Source organism: Misgurnus anguillicaudatus, chromosome 24 (genome assembly GCF_027580225.2).
Source record: "Misgurnus anguillicaudatus chromosome 24, ASM2758022v2, whole genome shotgun sequence".
In the NCBI taxonomy this organism is placed as follows: Eukaryota; Metazoa; Chordata; class Actinopteri; order Cypriniformes; family Cobitidae; genus Misgurnus; species Misgurnus anguillicaudatus.
The window spans coordinates 9,601,617-9,620,038 of NC_073360.2; the positions used below are offsets into that span (position 1 = coordinate 9,601,617).

At 37.2% G+C, this 18,422-nt stretch overlaps 2 protein-coding genes across 2 annotated transcripts in view; one reads left to right on the forward strand and one right to left on the reverse strand.

Moving 5' to 3' along the window:
• maml2 (mastermind like transcriptional coactivator 2) overlaps window positions 1–4,759 on the reverse strand; it is an 88,401-nt gene extending 83,642 nt beyond the window's left edge. Inside the window, exons 1-2 of the mRNA XM_055195919.2 lie at window positions 4,114–4,759; window positions 3,487–3,982 (exon numbers count right to left, since the gene is read on the reverse strand). Of these exons, the coding sequence (XP_055051894.2) occupies window positions 3,487–3,888 (402 nt within the window). The 5' untranslated portion in view covers window positions 3,889–3,982; window positions 4,114–4,759. The remainder of the gene's footprint in view (window positions 1–3,486; window positions 3,983–4,113) is intronic.
• A 3,677-nt stretch (window positions 4,760–8,436) lies between these two features.
• Window positions 8,437–18,422, forward strand: part of mtus2b (microtubule associated tumor suppressor candidate 2b) — a 50,830-nt gene continuing 40,844 nt past the window's right edge. Inside the window, exon 1 of the mRNA XM_055195921.2 lies at window positions 8,437–8,801. The gene's annotated coding sequence lies outside the window, so the exon portion shown is untranslated. The remainder of the gene's footprint in view (window positions 8,802–18,422) is intronic.

Sequence of the window (18,422 nt, forward strand, 5' to 3'; positions counted from 1 at the left end):
AAGTTTAGTATAGGGGGAAAAAACTAAAATATCATCTTTTATGATCTGCAGAAGAAAGAACGTCATCTAAGTGTATAACAAAATGAAACTAATAACAGAATTCCTATTTTTAATGCTTTAAACTAAAAGTTGTCCATGTCAATTGCTAAAACTTAATGAACCAAAAGAAGAGTTCATTATTACTGTAAAAGACTGTTCAGCGGGGGTATAAAGTCTCCAACCCTATTATAAACTGGGTTTATACAAGGTCTATCTTTTGATATGTCCCTGGATAAGCAAACAGAGCAACAACAATACCCAACTTTCTTTTCCATGAGAGGATATTCCACAGTCCTCTTCTGTTCCCAAATCTGTCACAGCTTTGAAAGTAGGAAAAAAACCAATTCACCCATGACACTTAATTACTGGGCAGTCCTCTCACAATCGGGTTTTCAAGGCCTGTTTGACTTTGAGTAAACAAAACCAGGACACGTATTGAAAGGTTCTAAATATTTATACGCAGACTGCACGCTTCAGTCTGGTTTTATAGGAAACCCATCATTCAAGAAGGTGCTTTGGGAGCAATTTGTCAAATCTTTGATAATGGGGCCTGACAACACTTGATATGGAATAAAACACGAGGCCATTCACTGTAGTGTTAGAAAGGACATCATCATCATCCAATTGCTGCATGCATCTTTTTTTATGTTTGCCGGATATATTGGATATAATACATTGCATTCAATGTGAAAGAACAGTTTAACCATAAAACAAATTCTGTCATCATTTACTCATCCTCGCGTCGTTGCAAACCCGCATGACTTACTTTGTTCATCCGAACAAAAAGGAGATACGGTAACTTAATGATTATCTGTTTGAATGGAGTAAGCACAATGAGTCACACTATGACTCACTTTAGCGCTTAATAATGCACCCGATTGTGTCCTCAAGAAAGTTTTTGCAGCTCGCTGATCATTTTCAAGTATCACACAATTGGTTTTGTTAAAATAACAAGAGAGGATATTAAGCAATCAAACAGTGAAACCCCATGACATCAGTTACATTGCTATGTTATATCCAGATGTGCATGTCTGTTTATAGCAGAAAACATCTCTGTTAGGGCTGTCACAATGATCAGGGTTTCCCACAGCACATTTCAGTTCGGGCGGCCCGCCTAAGCTTGGAAACCCTACCGCCTTAACTAGGTCGTCCAAAAAAAAATTGCTGCACAAAAGGCCGTCAAGTCCATCTCGGAGAATAGCGTGTACGCGCTTCACACCGCGAGCGGGGACGCGCACCACACGGCCGAAATGAGAAAGACGTGGTCCGGTCCGTCACTGTCTCGAGGATAACTAGCCAGTTGATAAAACATCTCAGAGAATAGCACGGACGCGCTTCACACCGCGAGCGTGCACACGCACCACACGGCCGAAATGAGATAAAGACATGGTCCATCATGTCTGAAGGATAGCCAGTTATTAAACGCATGTCCGTTAGAACTGTAAGTGGACTTATGTTTTGGGGTTATTTAAGCCTGTTATTGTATTCGTCTATAGTTCTTGCAAATTTAAAGTAAGTTAACTGGTGATTTTGTTGTTTGAGCAACCTGCTAGCTAGTTTTCACGTGCCTGTTGATTATAATCATTGTTGAGCGCTCTTGCTCACGCTATTTATGTGCATTATTTACATGCTACAGTAGTTACACTCCTTTAATATAATGTAACTAGTAGGAAATAATCAGTTTTTACAATTTTTGCGGCATCTATCATCGTTCGCCAGTCGTTCTACAACATCTGCTTTAGTTTGTGTTTATTAACCCTTTAGTTTCACTTCACCACGCAGCTATTCCCATTAGAGGTATCTGTTAAAAACATTCAATTCATTAATAATCTAGTATGTGTTCATTTTCTGTCATAGTTTCTTCAAAATTAAGTTTTATATGAGTGTTTTAAATCAAAATATTTCAATTTTCATCATGACGCATACACCCTTTGATTGCCACGCCCTCGGCTCTGCCCACTCGCCCAACCCTACCACCTTAACTAACAAATTTTCTGCGGGAAACCCTGATGATTAAATAATCGTCTTTTTTTCAGATTTTCAGATCACCACAATGTTTGCACATCTCTCTAAAAAACACAAGGGGGAGCTGCAGCGCCTGGATAAACAAGACAGTATCAGATGGCGCTCTTTAACTGACACGGTATTGCGATACATTGCAAAACCATTTAATACAGTGGACAAACAGCATTTAAAAAAAATGCTCTGATCAGTACTATAAACTGCCAGGTAAAACATACATTTCCAGACACGTGTTCCAGTACTAATATGACCCTAGTATGATTGGCTACTATTTAAGTTTTGAACATTCATTAAATAAGTTTTTTTAAATATGTGTTATGTGTATCAATATTTACTGCTAAGTAAACCTTGCAAAATATTTCATTTAAATAATCACAAATGTATAAGAATTAAATGTCATACAGGTAGCAATAAAACAGACAATTCATCGTCATAATCGTCAAAGTCATAAAACAGGCAATTAATCGTCATTATTCATCAGAAAATTAACCATCAACCAAATTTCAAAATCGCGACAGGCACTGAAAATCTAGAACAATGCAAGCAAGGTGTCTATACAAGATATGAAATGTCATGGCACAATGTAAAACTGCTTAAGATGTGAAGTTATTAAAATTAATTTAGTGTTTAATTAAAAATGTGGTTTTCTAACAAGTAAAGGTATGTAAATGATGAGTAAATGATGACACATTGCGATCTTGATTTCTTAATTTCTACAAAACACTTCTACAAAGCAAAGCCTATTCCGAATCAGTAAACACTTTATAAATGCATCAAGCTCAAGTGGTGTCCCGTGAGGCAAATAAAAAGACAGAGAACAAAGAACCAGCACTGACCTGTTGACCGCAAGATGCAAGCATTTCCTTTTATAACAATAACTTAATCTACAAAGCAATTTTATTTCTAGGCAAACAGATATTCCTCCTAATAATACCACCAGTAAAAAATAATGCACATACGGTTGCATAAAACCGTTTTTGCAGTTCCCCTCAAGTTCAGGTGTCCAACCTAGCAAATCACATTACTGAAACTATAAGTACAGTATGTGCAATTGACAGCCAGTGTCCAAACACTTTGCAATGAAATACATTTTGGGACTACTGTACAAGTGCACTGTTGACAAATCAGTTAAACAGTGTTATTAAGTGATCAATGCTGAGTACAATGCTTTCAGTGTTGCGGTTTGTGCAAAAGGCCTTTAAAGAATCACGTGCAACCTGCAGGGCCCTTTTTAATTAAACATAGCCCCCCTCCTCTCTCTCTCTCTCTCTCTCTCTCTCTCTCTCTCTTCAACAATTACATCATATCATATCAGTGTGTTCATGTCATTCTCTTGGCAATTGTACTGACGTGTGTCATCATGTGTAGCCTATTGCACAGATTATAAGATTTACCACACTTTAGATGGGCGTATTTACTACTTACTGCTATTTGCGAGGAGATTTTGGATTCAGCCTCCGACACATTGTGGACTTTGTGTTCACCATTCACTCTGTTGAAGTCGGAGGGCTGCTGAGATGCCGATCTATTGCCCTTGGTTTTTCTATTCCCGGTGCCCTGCTGGACAATATTTAAGAGCTGAAGTGTGCTCTCGTGTTCCCGGTCCGTGGTCTCCGCCTGGCCGCGCTGATAGCGGCTCTCGCAGGTGGAGTGATGCCGTCGGCACAGCTCGATTCGGGCACGCAGGCGCTCCACTATAGCGGTATGCAGCTGAGGAACCGACGATCCTCTTGATGTGGCTATTGGTGTGATTGGTCCTCCCATCCCGACGCCCAACATGGGTGCAAATCCACTCGGGGTCGCCTGGGTCGGAGCTGCCTCTCCCATGACCTTTAGTTGCCTCTTCTTAAAGTTTAAAAGTTACTGACGGCGATGTAAAAACAAAAGTTGACGTGACGTCTTTTCGATGTTATTAACAATGCTGGAAGACGTTAAGAAAACACATTTTAACGTTTACATAACCAAAACATAACGTTTACAACATTAATCGATTGCTGGCAATCTAAAACTTAAGTTTGCGAAATTACAATCATTTCAAACGCTTTCAGATACCTTTAACAACCACTCGCTGTCAACCAAAGCTGTTTTCAGGATGCAAAATTTAAAATGAGTGCAACAATGTATTACTGCACTATTTGCAGCGGTTTCTGCAGCCGTCCAGGTTGCCCAATCGCAACGTGCGCAACTCCGCGCAAGGTGTTTCAAATCCACAACGTGTTAACACAGAGAGCTTTTTACAGTCGCGTGGGTAAAAACTAGTTAAAGCACGCTAATGCGCTGTATTAGCTCATGCAGTAAACAAGACACGCATGTCGCGTTTATCATAATATTTCCTATCAGCTCCCGAATGATAACACGCAGTTATAATCCATATACTCGGAGATAAAACATCCGCAAACTTCCAGTGAGTTCAAACAGAATATAAGCACTTTCCATCGGTGTCATTTCCGACGCTGTTTAGCCAGATGTCGATCAGCAAAATAAGTAAATGGTAGCGAGTTGAAGTTAGACTTGACTGTCGTGATCCGTGCAGCCAGCGACTCGTCAGTAGTCCGAGCGCGTACGGGGGTAAATCCAGAGAGGCTGGGTTACCGCAACCCGACTACAGACTCTCATTGTATAAGCCGTTCAACCATGCTCGAGAGAAATCCTACAACTGGTAAACTCTAGTGGTAACAAACGCGAACTACATGAAAGCAATATGCTTCTTGTTGTCACAATAAGATTCTTCCGTTGAACAGCATGTTTTTCTTTTTTTTCAGAAAACCGATAGGCTACACACAAAGTACCTTTTCTAAAAGAAATGAAAGGGTAGCACACATTTGTTTGGTTTTATAATGTTGACTTACACATGAGCTATACAGAATAACCGTATTATGTTGAATGTTTTGTTTGGTAGTATTCACAAAAATAGCCTACCCATTATCAGTTTTGTTTCAAAGTGTCCCAAAGTTAAGGCAATCCTTCTGCCAAGGCATATGCTCATTAAACAGACCAAGGGATGCGCCTAGAGAACCTTTGAACAATTAGAAAATTTGCAATTTGACATAATTTGCATGAGAAAAATATTTTATTGTCTTTTACTGCCACTTAGTGCTTTTATGTGATTGCAAAATGCTTGGAGTGAAGCTGTTTTTTACAACCAAATTATTATAGCCTAAGTAGGCTATTCAATTATTAATTACAGTAGGCCTATACCAGATTTTGTCTTTGGTGTGCTTCCAAATTTTAGTGCAGCTTGCTGGTAGATTGTAGGCCTAATGTTTTTAGCTGCAAAACAGCATAGCTTTACTTTTTAAATAGGTCTAACGCTTAAAAAATGCTGTGTAGTTTTAAAATGTGGACAAACTCATTAAATTATCCTAGAAACGTTGTAATGGATCACACGTTCACGGTTTATTGCTTTTGGTCAATGGAAATCAAAGAGGAGTCTCATCTTCATCTTTATCCACTTTTCTCTTATAAATCATTAAAATCTTACGTCTAGGCCTACACGAGTCGTGTATGTGCATGATGCTTTTTAGACAATGAAAAAAAGACAGAAATTAAGCCTTTGACCGCCCCCTGGTGGAGGAGAAAAGGACAAAACTGAGCCGACCCTTTGGCACACATTCGGAGAAGAAACCACTGCAGAGCACAGAAAGCAAATGCACCAATTGGCCTAAAAAGGAGGAATGTGAAGTAAGCATGGGCGAAGATAAAAAAGAAGAAAACCCAAAAGCTTACAGCGCCTGGTATTCCCAGGCGGTCTCCCATCCAAGTACTAACCAGGCCCGACCCTTCCGAGATCGGGCGTGCTCAGGGTGGTATGGCCATAAGCGAAAGCTGCTAGCCTGCTACCAAAATTGGGATCTTTAAACAATGCCTATCAAGCTAAAGCCCTGGCCGGCTCTTCCTATACACAGACCCTTCAAGTACATTAGTTAGTTATACTGTAAAAAAATAAAAAATAATGCAAATAATGCAGCACGAAGTTAAAACAACTTGGTTTTGCAAGTTAATTCAACCTACTTGACCTGTGAATAGTTGACATAACTTATAAAAACAAGTTGAAATTATTTAACTTAATTTTTAAGTGAAAGTAGCATATAAAGTACATTGATTTGACAAAAATGATGCATTTTCTTACAGTGTAAATTGTTTTACTTAAACATTAAATTGTTTACTCTTTTTTTAGTTTAATAATGGTAAATCTTTTTTTTTACAGTTTATTGCTTGGCCATTAGTTTAAAAGAGTAGTGTGCGTATGATTCATACAGATTTAGGCTATGTCAAGTTAATTTTTTGTAAATGTCAATATGTGTGTGAAAAATTGCATATGTGTCTGTATTTTTAAAGCCCATCTTGTGTGAATGCAATGTTTTTCTCTTCTTTTCCTTTTTTATTTAAATTTTGTTAAATACTTTGTTGTGAAGTGTTTCATGATTTTAGTTTTTTTTTCCTTCGTGTTTTTTATTTTATTACTGCCAACTTCTAATTTAAACAGCAGTAGAGAAATGTGCAACTCTATTACCTTTATCATTTTCTTTATCTTATCATTACTAATATTTGTTGTAAGTGTTTTCTTTTTAAAGTTGATTGTAAATTGTGTTTAATAACTGAAACACAAATACTGTGGAAACTATGGTCTGAAAAGCCTTGCGATTATTGTTTTTTTATTTAATAATGTTTTGTGGAAGGAGTGTTGCTGGTCAACGCTCAAAACTAAAAACTTTATATTTTAGTTTTTTAACATAACAACCAATTTAACTGCTTAGGTAAAGTGTGACCTTCAATAACTGTTGGGACAGACAGTGCAAATTGATGTGAAATTGTTTTACTAGAAAAACTGTTTTGTATTTATTTCCCGATTGCCCCAGATCCTGACATACAGTTCCTTTCATTTATTTATTGTCTTTTCATATTTTACACACTTACATTGACAAATGCTTACATACAGTAAAATAAAATAAAATAAAATAAAATAAAATAAAATAAAATAAAATAAAATAAAATAAAATAAAATAAAATAAAATAAAAAGCCACTATTCTTAGTATCAATTTTTCTTTATGGAAATTGAAGCTCTAGAACACTTTAAATTCTGCTGGGTTATTTTTTGTGATCAACTTTTTATTAAATTTTTTACACAGAATGTACACTTCCTTTTGTAAACAAGTAGTCAAGGACATAGAACAGGCATCATATTTTAAAAAAAGAAAGAAAAAAAAACTATAAACATTTGCCAAAGCCTTGAAGCTAGATAAATAAGTATATGAAATAAATACAAATGACATGAGTATATTTAAGGCCCAATTTAAGGAAAAACGGGTGGTTTCAAAAGTGCAACAATAACCTTGTCCCAAACATCCAGAGTTGTACATCGTGCTTTATGAAAGACAGCCAGTGCTGGGTTATTTTTTAACCCAATGCTGGGTAAATATTATAAATATATTTAGCTAACGTTGGGTTAAAAATAACACAGCAGAATTTAGAGTAAAGTTGCGACTCCAATTTGGCCCATTGCTCCCCGTGGTCCCCTTCTTCATGTCCCCACTTTCCCTGACACCCCCATTCTGCCCAGCACCATCTATCTATGGACCCGTGATCCCCAATAACACTAACGGCAGCCTGGAGGATCCATGAGTCATGACCACACTTTAATACACTTAACCTCTTCTGTGGCACAAGACTAGCCTGACATATTCTCAACCCCTGTAAGAGACATTCAACATGCACTCTGGTGCAAGTGAGTTGGAGTACACTGTTGGATTATGGGGAGAAAATAGTATAGGTGTCTGGAAGGTGAAAACCATAAGAACTGGAGTTCCAGGAAAACCACAAAGACCTGAAATTAATCCAAAGATTTTTTTGATGAGGCATGTTTAGGTTTTTAATCTAATCTATCAACTCAACTGAACATGAACGATAATTAGATTGGGTTGAGAAAAAATACACAGTGGGCAGTTGTGTTTTAGTGTTTCTTTTTATTGAAGGGGAATAAGGCAACATATAATAGCCTAATACAATAAACATGATGCTTTCTTCTTCCTTCTTTCGTGTTTTAGTGTTTCTGTCCACAAATGGGTGTCAATTATAAAAAAAGTAATTATTATTATACAACCAATACTCACATTTTCACAAATTTCAGCTAAATTTACAAAAGTTTTACGTCAGAAATTCAGAATGCACGTGTGTGATTCCACGCAGTATCACTAGAGGGCGCCACTCTCCACCTAAATCCTTCCCATCGTCCGTTATGTTTCATTTCAAACTTTGTTTTTTCTTTTTCATTTTTTTTTTTAATTAGCATGAAACAGAAACCTTATTTAAGAAAATACTTTTCATCAGTATTAAACTTAGATATAGATATAATTAAATATAGGCTTTCACCGGTATGTGCTTTGCCGGCCTATGGGTGGCGCTCGACACATATTTAACACACAGGCTTCGTCTCAAATCGCGACCTGTATGCATAGAAAGCATTTTGGACATCGTAATCGCCTTCCGAGTCAACAGCATTTTACGATATCTTATCCATATGCTCATAATGCTGCCTAGCAAGGTAGATAACACGTTTTGAGACGCGGCCATAATTCGATACTTCATTCCACACCATTCATTTCTCTCACCAGCATCCTGTAGTACTGTACACGGCTGCCTTTCTGTTGCCTCTCTCCGGATCCTCCAGGCTGATTGTAAACTCGAGGATGCCGAGCAGAATGATGTTTTCAGACGGGTGCTGATGCTGCTGGACCTGCAGGTACGAGTGTGTCTGTACGGAGGCTATGCGGCTGATGTATGTGATGATGGCGCACTGTCAGAGCATCACATCCACCTGCTGTCGTGTTTATCTGCATTAGGAGGGAATGTGGGGTTGTATCACATACTGTTTATGTTGCCTTCTTATAACAGTCTAATCTCTGTCATTTACTTTCTGCAAGCATGTATTTACAGTTAGCATGAATTGAGGGATCTTTAGTGCATTATTTATGAACGTGTATGTTGATTCTATAGTGTCTATATTATCTTTTTATTTGTGATGGTATGCATGTGTTTGCAAGAATCATAATAGATTCATTTGCGTTATAAAACATGTTTGATAACACAACATTATATAATAATACACTATTAAGCAATATTAATATAAAATAACTTTAATCTTTATTCATGTTAACCAATATTAATTGATATACAATAATTAATTATTAGTTATGGACATCACTGTGATGTTTCTTTGGTTTGTTTACTCGCATTGCCAAACATTTTACATACAGGACTCTAACCAATGCTTCACTGCACCTTGGCCACATGCCACACAAAAGGCTGTTTACTGTACGACATTGATGAATGCCAACGACCAACGTTTTTATCGCTTCTAAGTCAGCTGTTCTGATACTGTCAGCAGATAATCTTAGTACCTTGAAGAGTGGGTTGCACACTGGTTCAATACAAATCTTTAATGTGATATTTGCATAAAAGCTTTTTTCTTAAATAGATAAAAAATAACAGCATGATTTGCAGCAGGATTCAAATCTGTAGTTCGGAGTGATTCTCACAAAACCATTGAAACACCACGGCACCAATGATTTTAGATATAAAATGTGTAATCTACCTTGCACATGTGTGATTTCAACATAAGAATTTATAATATGTCGATTTTGTCTCATTTTCTGCTGAAATTCTCATTACCGCAATGCGTCCGGCTGTGTTCGAACATGCGTTATGCTGTAATTGAAACAAATGAACACAAAAATATTTAGAAAAAATAAATAAATGGATGTTTTGCTAGCTTACTTTAGATGACAGAAAAATAATTTACTGAATATTCATGTATAATATAATGAAGAAAAATGAGGAAAATGATGTGTCCATGCCTGATGTTCTCATCCTCCGCAACACTTTTTGAGAACAGTTTAAGCACACATACAGAATTTTAATAAAGTTTGATTTTGAGTGACTAAGCACATGGACCATTTACTTCAAGATGGCTACCAGTTAAGATCATCTCTTTATATCTTTCCAGTTAAATTGGAAATATTCTCTTGTCAGAATGCTTACACGAAATTTTTATTATCATTACCGAAACAGGTAGTTTTCCGCATTTGGAAAATTGTTTGATTTACAATTTTTTTATGAAAATGTTCTATATTAAAGTCTAATTATATGCACTGAATAAAAAATGAGCAAAGCCTACATGGCAAAACATACTGTGGTACCTCATCCTCCGCAACACCATTCTCATATACCGCAACCATTTACAGTAGTTGCGGTAAAAAGAACTTCTTTTGCGGTAATGAGATTTTTTTAGGACTTATTTTTGAAATTATGTGTATATACAAAATGTGTTAAATGATAAGTAAAAGTTTTTAAATTAATGTTCCCATATACTCCAGACTTTGTTTCCAATGTTTGGTGGGAAAAAAGTAAATTTAAGCAATTTTTACATTTTCATGCTTGACATTTTTAAAACCAAGTTTTCTTGAGAATCACCCACAGACTGTGCTATATCAGTTATGTGCCAAGCATTATACTGATTTTGCATGACACACAATTACTAAAAATAAAGATGCTTAAAATGTTCTTCACAGTGATACCACCGAAGAACCATTTCTTCTTACCTTATTATAATCTTGAGATGTTAAAGGTTCTTTATGGAACCATTCAGCGTCTGTATTTTTAAGATTGTGTTTGATTGGTTGTCATTTTCTCCTCACACAAAGCTGATGAGGGGTTGGCCCTTTAGAGTGAATGGAGGTGTGGTTTCCATTTTCATTTGGATGTTAATATTTGATCAGCGCTCCAGCTTTGAACGTTGTAATCGCTGCTTTCATTTGAAGAAGAGGGGGTGAGACGCTTGACAAAAGAGAGTGATCTGCTGCACACGCATGTAAAGAAAGACAGATGTTTCACTAATCCAGGTCTCTTCTAGGTTAGCTGGTCTGATTAGTGAACAGGTGCAATCTGAATGCATGATGGGAAGGGAGAGGAATTTCATGCATTTTAATGACTATGACAGCTACTTGCCTCTTTAACGTCCTGCGGCTGGCAGCATTACTGTCAATAACAGTCTGAACATGTTACAGTGCAGTGAAAGAGGAATAGCAAAGAGGAAGCATTCACAAAAACACTCATGGTCAGTGGGTGTGAGTTTCATGTTGACGCCTGGAGGGACACGCCGTAAGTGTTTTATTTATACTCTATGTCTGGTACAAAAATTCCAACAGTCTGTCTGTCCTTCCTTACCATTTGTCAATATCTCTGTAGTCAGCACTGTGTGTTAAAATGGTAACGGCATTGAACTTAACAGGGTGAGGTGGAGGAGAAACATGTTACAACGTGTGTTACTAATTTTGATGTCATTTTATGGAAGGGAACGCATTAGCCTAACTGGTTGTACTTTCTCTTGCCTCGATTGTCACGAATGCAGCTACTTTTATAATGAACTTAATATCAATGTTTTTAAAAATGTGTTATGGTTGATCGTGACTTGTAGCAGACAGCAAAAATATAGTGCACTGTGCAATAAAAACAAGAAGGGGGCATTTGTTGATTTTTGAGCATGATTGTAAAAGTTGTAGGGTGTGTTGGGTGTTGCTTTGTTCATACTTTGTGGTTGTTAAGGTGTTTTTTCAAACACTTTGCTGTACTGTTGCTATAATGCTGTATGTGTTTGTCACAAGTGCCATTCTGGACTGTAGTTATGTCTATAGATTTTTATCAGTTTAATCATCCTGCAAGTGAAATTATAGTTTGGCTAGAAAAGTAATGTCACAAATCTCCTCAACACATTTTGAAATATCATTCACGTCTCCAACAACCATGTCAGGATGAGTTGTGTATCAAAGTTAAATACTTTGGGTTGAGGGTTTGTCCAAATAATATTATTGACATAGTATAGTTTATTAGTAACAGTGGCGCTTAGCAATGCAATGATATAAAATAATAGTGTATAAATACTGTAAATCCCATATAAGAAGCAATTCAAAGGTCACAATGGTACGAAAAATATAAGGAAGAAAATCCTAAAGACAGTTACAGTTCAAAGTGTAAAATTACTTTCTTGTTATAAGACTAAAATTAATTTTCTGAGTAAAAAGTCAGTATTTCATCAGTAGGTATCACTGTAAAAATATATATCAAATCAGTATAATTTGCTAAGTGATGGTGAGATAAAAATCTTTTTTTAACAGTTTCAACTTTTTTTTACTTTTAAAGAGATAGTTTACCCAAAAATGAAAATTCTGTCATCATTTTCTCATCCTCGTGTTGTTCTTAACCTGTATGAATTTCTTTATTCTGATGAACACATAAGAAAATATTTTGACAAATGATGGTAAGAACCAAGCATGCTGCACAAGCCCTGAAAAGTGAAGCCTAAATGTCTTGATCGCCCCCCAGTGACTGGTCCCAGTATAGGTCATAAACCCCGCCTCCCCATGTTATTCAATGGGACTTGAGACCAACTAAACAATTTAATTATCTTAAATGCTTTACTTCCTGCTCACTACTGCGCAGGACTGGTCCTGAAATCGCTACTGCGCAGACTCAAGACCCAAGGTATCAGCGCCGTATCGCAGGGCCGGCGTCAAGGGGGGGGGCATTCGCGGGCACAGTTTTTTATTAATTTAATATATATCAAGAATAATTTTAAAAAATTAAACATTGAATGTTTCATGACTTTTAATGTAATAAAATTAGGAAAATATAGTTTTTTTTTTGTTAAAATAGACCAGTTTCTCTGATTGGTTGTATTGCGGCGTCTCATGCGTTTTTAACATATTAATGTGACTTGACACTAGCAACGTGTTTTTTTCGCGGCATTTTATGGATGGTGTAAAATATGGATATTAGAACATTTTGAACGAACCAGGACCGCCTGCTCCATCCGACTTCATGCAAACACCGATTGGCTCAAACTCAGAGATTAGAGGTTGAGGCGGAATTTTCAAATTTACAGGACACTGTTTTAAGGAAGTTTAATGTTCGCACACCACGCCTTCAGCTTTTTTTAAAGGTTAGTTAGAGTTGTTTTAATTTACGTAAGCCTGAATGTAAAGTGTGGCTATAAACCGTTAACAGCATTGCGATGTGATTATGGTAATACTGAGTAGTTTGTGATTCAGTGGGTACCGTCAACTGTGTGCTTAACCATCATTTATCAAAATATCTTCTTCATCATTTATCACAATACTTCCATATTGGTTTCCTACTATGGAAGTCAATGATCAACAATCAGCTGTGAGCTTACCATCATTTCTCAAAATACAGTGGGGCAAAAAAGTATTTAGTCAGCTACCAATTGTTCAAGTTCTCACACTTAAAAAGATGAGAGAGGCCTGTAATTTTTGTCAAAGGTACACGTCAACTATGAGAGACAAAATGAGGAAAAAAAATCCAGAAATCCAGAGGATCACATTGTCTGATTTTTTGAGAATTTGTTTGTAAATTATGGTGAGGGATAAGTATTTGGTCAATAACAAAAGTTTATGTCAATACTTTGTTATATACCCTTTGTTGGCAATGACAGAGATCAAACGTTTTCTGTAAGTCTCCACAAGGTTTTTACATATTGTTGCTGGTAGTTTGGCCCATTCCTCCATGCAGATCTCCTCTAGAGCAGTGATGTTTTAGGGCTGTCGCTGGGCAACTCAGATTTTCAACTCCCTCCAAAGATTTTCTATGGGGTTGAGATCTGGAGACTGGCTAGGCCACTCCAGGACCTTTAAATTATTCTTACAAAACCACTCCTTCTTTGCCCGGGCGGTATGTTTGGGATCACTGCCATACTGAAAGATCCAGCCACGTTTCATCTTCAATGCCCTTGCTGACGAAAGGAGGTTTTGAGTCAAAATCTCACGATACATGGCCCCATTCATTCTTTCCTTATCTCGGATCAGTTGTCCTGGTCCCTTTGCAGAAAAACAGACCCAAAGCATGAGGTTTCCACCCCCATGCTTCACAGTAGGTATGGTGTTCTTTGGATGCAACTCAGCATCTTTCTCCTCCAAACACAAGAAGTTGAGTTTCTACCTAAAAGTTATGTTTTGGTTTCATCTGACCATATGACATTCTCCCACTCTTCTTCTGGATCATCCAAATGCTCTCTAGCAAACTTCAGACGGGTCCGAACATGTACTGGCTTAAGCAGGTGGACACATCTGGCACTGCAGGAATTGATGGCTGCATAGTGTGTTACTGATGGTAGCCTTTGTTACTTTGGTCCCAGCTCTCTGCAGGTCATTCACTAGGTTCCCCCATGTGGTTCTGGGATTTTTGCTCACCATTCTGGTGATAATTTTTACCCTACGGGATGAGATCTTGCATGGAGCCCCAGATCGAGGGACATTATCAGTGTTCTTGTATGTCTTACATTTTCTAATAATTGCTCCCACAGTTGATTTCTTCACACCAAGCTGCTTACCTATTGCAGATTCAGTCGTCCCAGCCTGGTGCAGATCTACAATTTTGTTTCTGGTGTCCTTTGACAGCTCTTTGGTCTTGGCCATAGTTGAGTTTGCATTCTGACTGTTTTAGGTTGTGGACAGGTGTCTTTTATACTGCTAACAAGTTCAAACAGGTGCCATTAATACAGGTAACAAGTGGAGGACAGAGGATCCTCTTAAAGAAAAAGTTACAGGTCTGTGAGAGAAAGAAATCTTGCTTTTTTGTTATTGACCAAATACTTATTTTCCACCATAAATTGCAAATAAATTCTTAAAAAATCAGACAATGTGATTCTCTGGATTTTTTTCCTCATTTTGTCTCTCATAGTTGAAGTGTACCTATGATGAAAATTACAGGCCTCTCTCATCTTTTTAAGTGGGAGAACTTGCACAATTGGTGGTTGACTAAATACTTTTTTGCCCCACTGTATTCACTATCAGCTTGCTGTACATCACCCGTGAGAGCATCTCAGTCCTGCAGATATACAGTACAATACATGTGTTATGAGTCCCTGCTGTGCTTTTTCAGACCTTTACGCCTTCGTACCACCAGCCAATAACGTTCACAGAAAGCACAGTTAAACCTCTAGTAATATTTTGTTGGATCCCAAGGCCTCCATATGTTGTTAATGAGCTTTATGTCTGCTGAGTTTTGTTATTTATTTAATCCACATGTGTTAAGTGATTGATTAAAGGTTTAAATGGGCACTAGTACATTTTTACTACAAAACATCTTCTTGAGTAATCTACTTTAACATCTGCTTGATCTTTATTTTATGATTTGTCTTTATTAAATATTTATTCAGATGCATGCCTGTATTTAGTCTCGGTAAAAGCTTTAAAATAAAATAATTTTAAATATCCTACACCAAATATTTATTAATAAACTCAAAACGTTATACACTGTACATAAGAGTAGTGAATTTGAAGTTGTTCATGTCTTCTTCATACTCCTTGATGGATGTTTAAACATTTTTGCATCTGAAGTGCATCTGAACCCTCTCTAAAAGTAGGTCAAGTGAATGTTTAAGTGTGTGTTGATGTGGTGTGAGCAGCGTTTTTAAGGTTTGAGAAAAGGTTTTAAGGTTTGCCCTCTAGTTTATCACAAGACAGAGTTCATATGATGCTTTAAAAACATTATCTGCTAAGGTTAGACCAAAACCCACACAAGGATTAGATGTTTTGACTACAACACAATCTGTTTTAGCATTCAAAATATTTGGTGTGACCTTATTTCCTCTTGTAACGCATTGAGCTTCTGAATATAAATGATGATGGTGATCTATTGAAAAGTTAGACTTCGCTTGCTGGAGCAATTAAGTGCATTAAATAAAAAACTATGTTAACATAAAATAATAAGGCAGCTTATTACGAACACTTTTTTTTGCAATTTCACAACAAATCAGAACTGAAATCCACCCAGCAGACAAATCTTATTCACTACACGTGAACTACACTTCTGAGAAAAACTTTGTTCAAAGCTTTGTTTTGTTGTATATTTGGCAGTGATGTTATTCCTCTCACATGTCTGTTAAACCATCATGCAGACAGACAGTAAGTCTGTGACAGTTAGTCACTACTGTGGCTGTTTTAGCAGTTCTGTTATAGTATGAATGTCACTAAAACTGCTGAATGTAGTTTATTTCTTTCTAATCTCTCCTGTACTTTATATATATATATATATATATATATATATATATATATATATATATATTAGGGCTGTCAAAATTAACGCGTTAATAACGCGTTAACGCAAATTCATTTTAACGCCACTAATTTTATTAACGGAGATTAACGCAACGCGCAATTTCTGTTTGACCCTTGGTCCAGCCCATAGTTGAATGAACAGAGACGCAGTCGCAGACAAATGTGTGTTTTCATAGAAATAAGAACATTAAGCAAATTGTCTACCAAATCCAATGCTCTAAATGATCGTTGGACATCTGAAATGATCTTTATTTATACGTCTGAGAGGTGTAACGTTACCGTCCTCCTAATGCTTAATCTAATACAAAGATGCGTCTCAATTCATTTTGGTTTCGCTTTTATGCATGACTTATAAAATAGACTGCAGGACTTGCTTGATGTTAAAAGAGTCATTAAGAGAGATAAAGTTCGGTACCTGATTAATGTTAAAGAGTTATTAAGAGAGACAAGACTCAAAAGCAGTGGCGGTCCTGGCTAGATTTACGCCCTGGGCGAACCATCCCTTGGCCGCCCCCAGAAAAAAAAATTACCCCCAAACCCCGCCACCAACATGTATTATTTTGTTATATATAATCTTAAATACAAAAAGGTAGAAGAGAGAAAAACATGTAATACAGTATAAACACCCACTCATGCACACGCGCACACACACACACACACACACACACACACACTGTTGCTGCTGTGGAAGTATCTGACTCCTCATTTTGGCCAGTGGGTGCTCTAGCTCTAAAATATTTCAGAAGTGCCCCTGAATTAACAATTAAGATACAATTATGTAAGTTAGATACACTTATTTAACACATGCATCAGTTACCCATGATTAAAATGACCATAACACACATTTTATTAGTATTTGTTAACATCCTATATAAACTAAGCATACACTACAAATTATTAAAAAAGATATATCACTGTAGCTTACAAAATGCCATGTCAATGTATATTAGAAGTTATTTAAGTTGACACATATAGCGTAAAGCAATAAAAAATTACACAGTCCGGAGGTCTGTGTGAATTTGCACTTTTGTGTTGCACACACAAACTAGTGTGTTGCCTATAGAGTGAATTTAGTTGCATGGCATGATGCCTCAATTCTAATAGTTGCTCAGCAAAACTAAAACCAAATACAGTCGTATTCTGTGGCTAATAGCAACATATTAGCAAGAGTGCGAGGCTAATATAAATAGCCTATTTCCTACTGTCACTCACGTTGTCACAGCAATCGGCATACCTTTATCTTTTGCCCGTTTCTCCTCATCTTCTTTTCCTGAACCGGGCAACTGAGATGGCTACTTTGGTCTTTTAATTTGATCCATGGATGATGAAGATTCGACATCATTAACTTTGCATTACATAACAACAACGTCCGTTTTACCCGTCAATCAACCGGAGTCACGTGACGTGAGTCGCGTAGATGACTCTACCGAATTTTTTTTCACATAACGCAACTAATTACATGTTTGTATGTATATTGGTCTATGTTAATTTTAGGAATGAAAAATACAATTTACTTGGAAGCAGACGCAGCAGTTTGTGTTGTGTGTGGCCTCTGGCCTGGGATCAGTTATTTGGAAGCAGACGCAGCAGTTTGTGTTGTGTGACGTCTGGCCTGGGATCAGTCAATCCCTCGCTCGCCCCCCGTTAAGGCGAGCGAGGGACTTGCAGTCGCAAGTTGATTCCCCGCCCCCCTCACGCGTGCCTCTTCTGACACGCACACAACTGTGTTTCTCAGCACTAACGTGACATGGAAATGAGCGGTTTTGATTTAATTTTTTTTTTTAGGGCGCTCGTGCGCCCTCACATAGATTGCGCCCTGGGCGTTCGCCCACATTGCCCATAGCAAAAACCGGCCCTGCTCAAAAGCGATCCCCTCACGCTGACTGACTGATATCTGAAGCGCGTGCACACAGACGCGCGAGTGCGCGACCCGGATATATAGACATCTACACAAAATTACAGTTTTACAAATATCTGTTTTGATAAGAATTCACGCAGGTAGGCTATATAATCTGTTATGTTTTAAGTAAATGTTTGGTTAACTGTTGGGTAAAACTATCTGATGTGTAACATTATATTAGATCACTTAGATTTTAAGCAGTCTGTCTCAATGTCAATCAAACAAAAGGAAAAAAAGTTGAACATACATTGATGATGTTTTTGCTTTGTGTGTGCTAAATCTATTAGTTTTACCAGTGATTTTAAGGTATTGATGTGGTAATATAATGTAT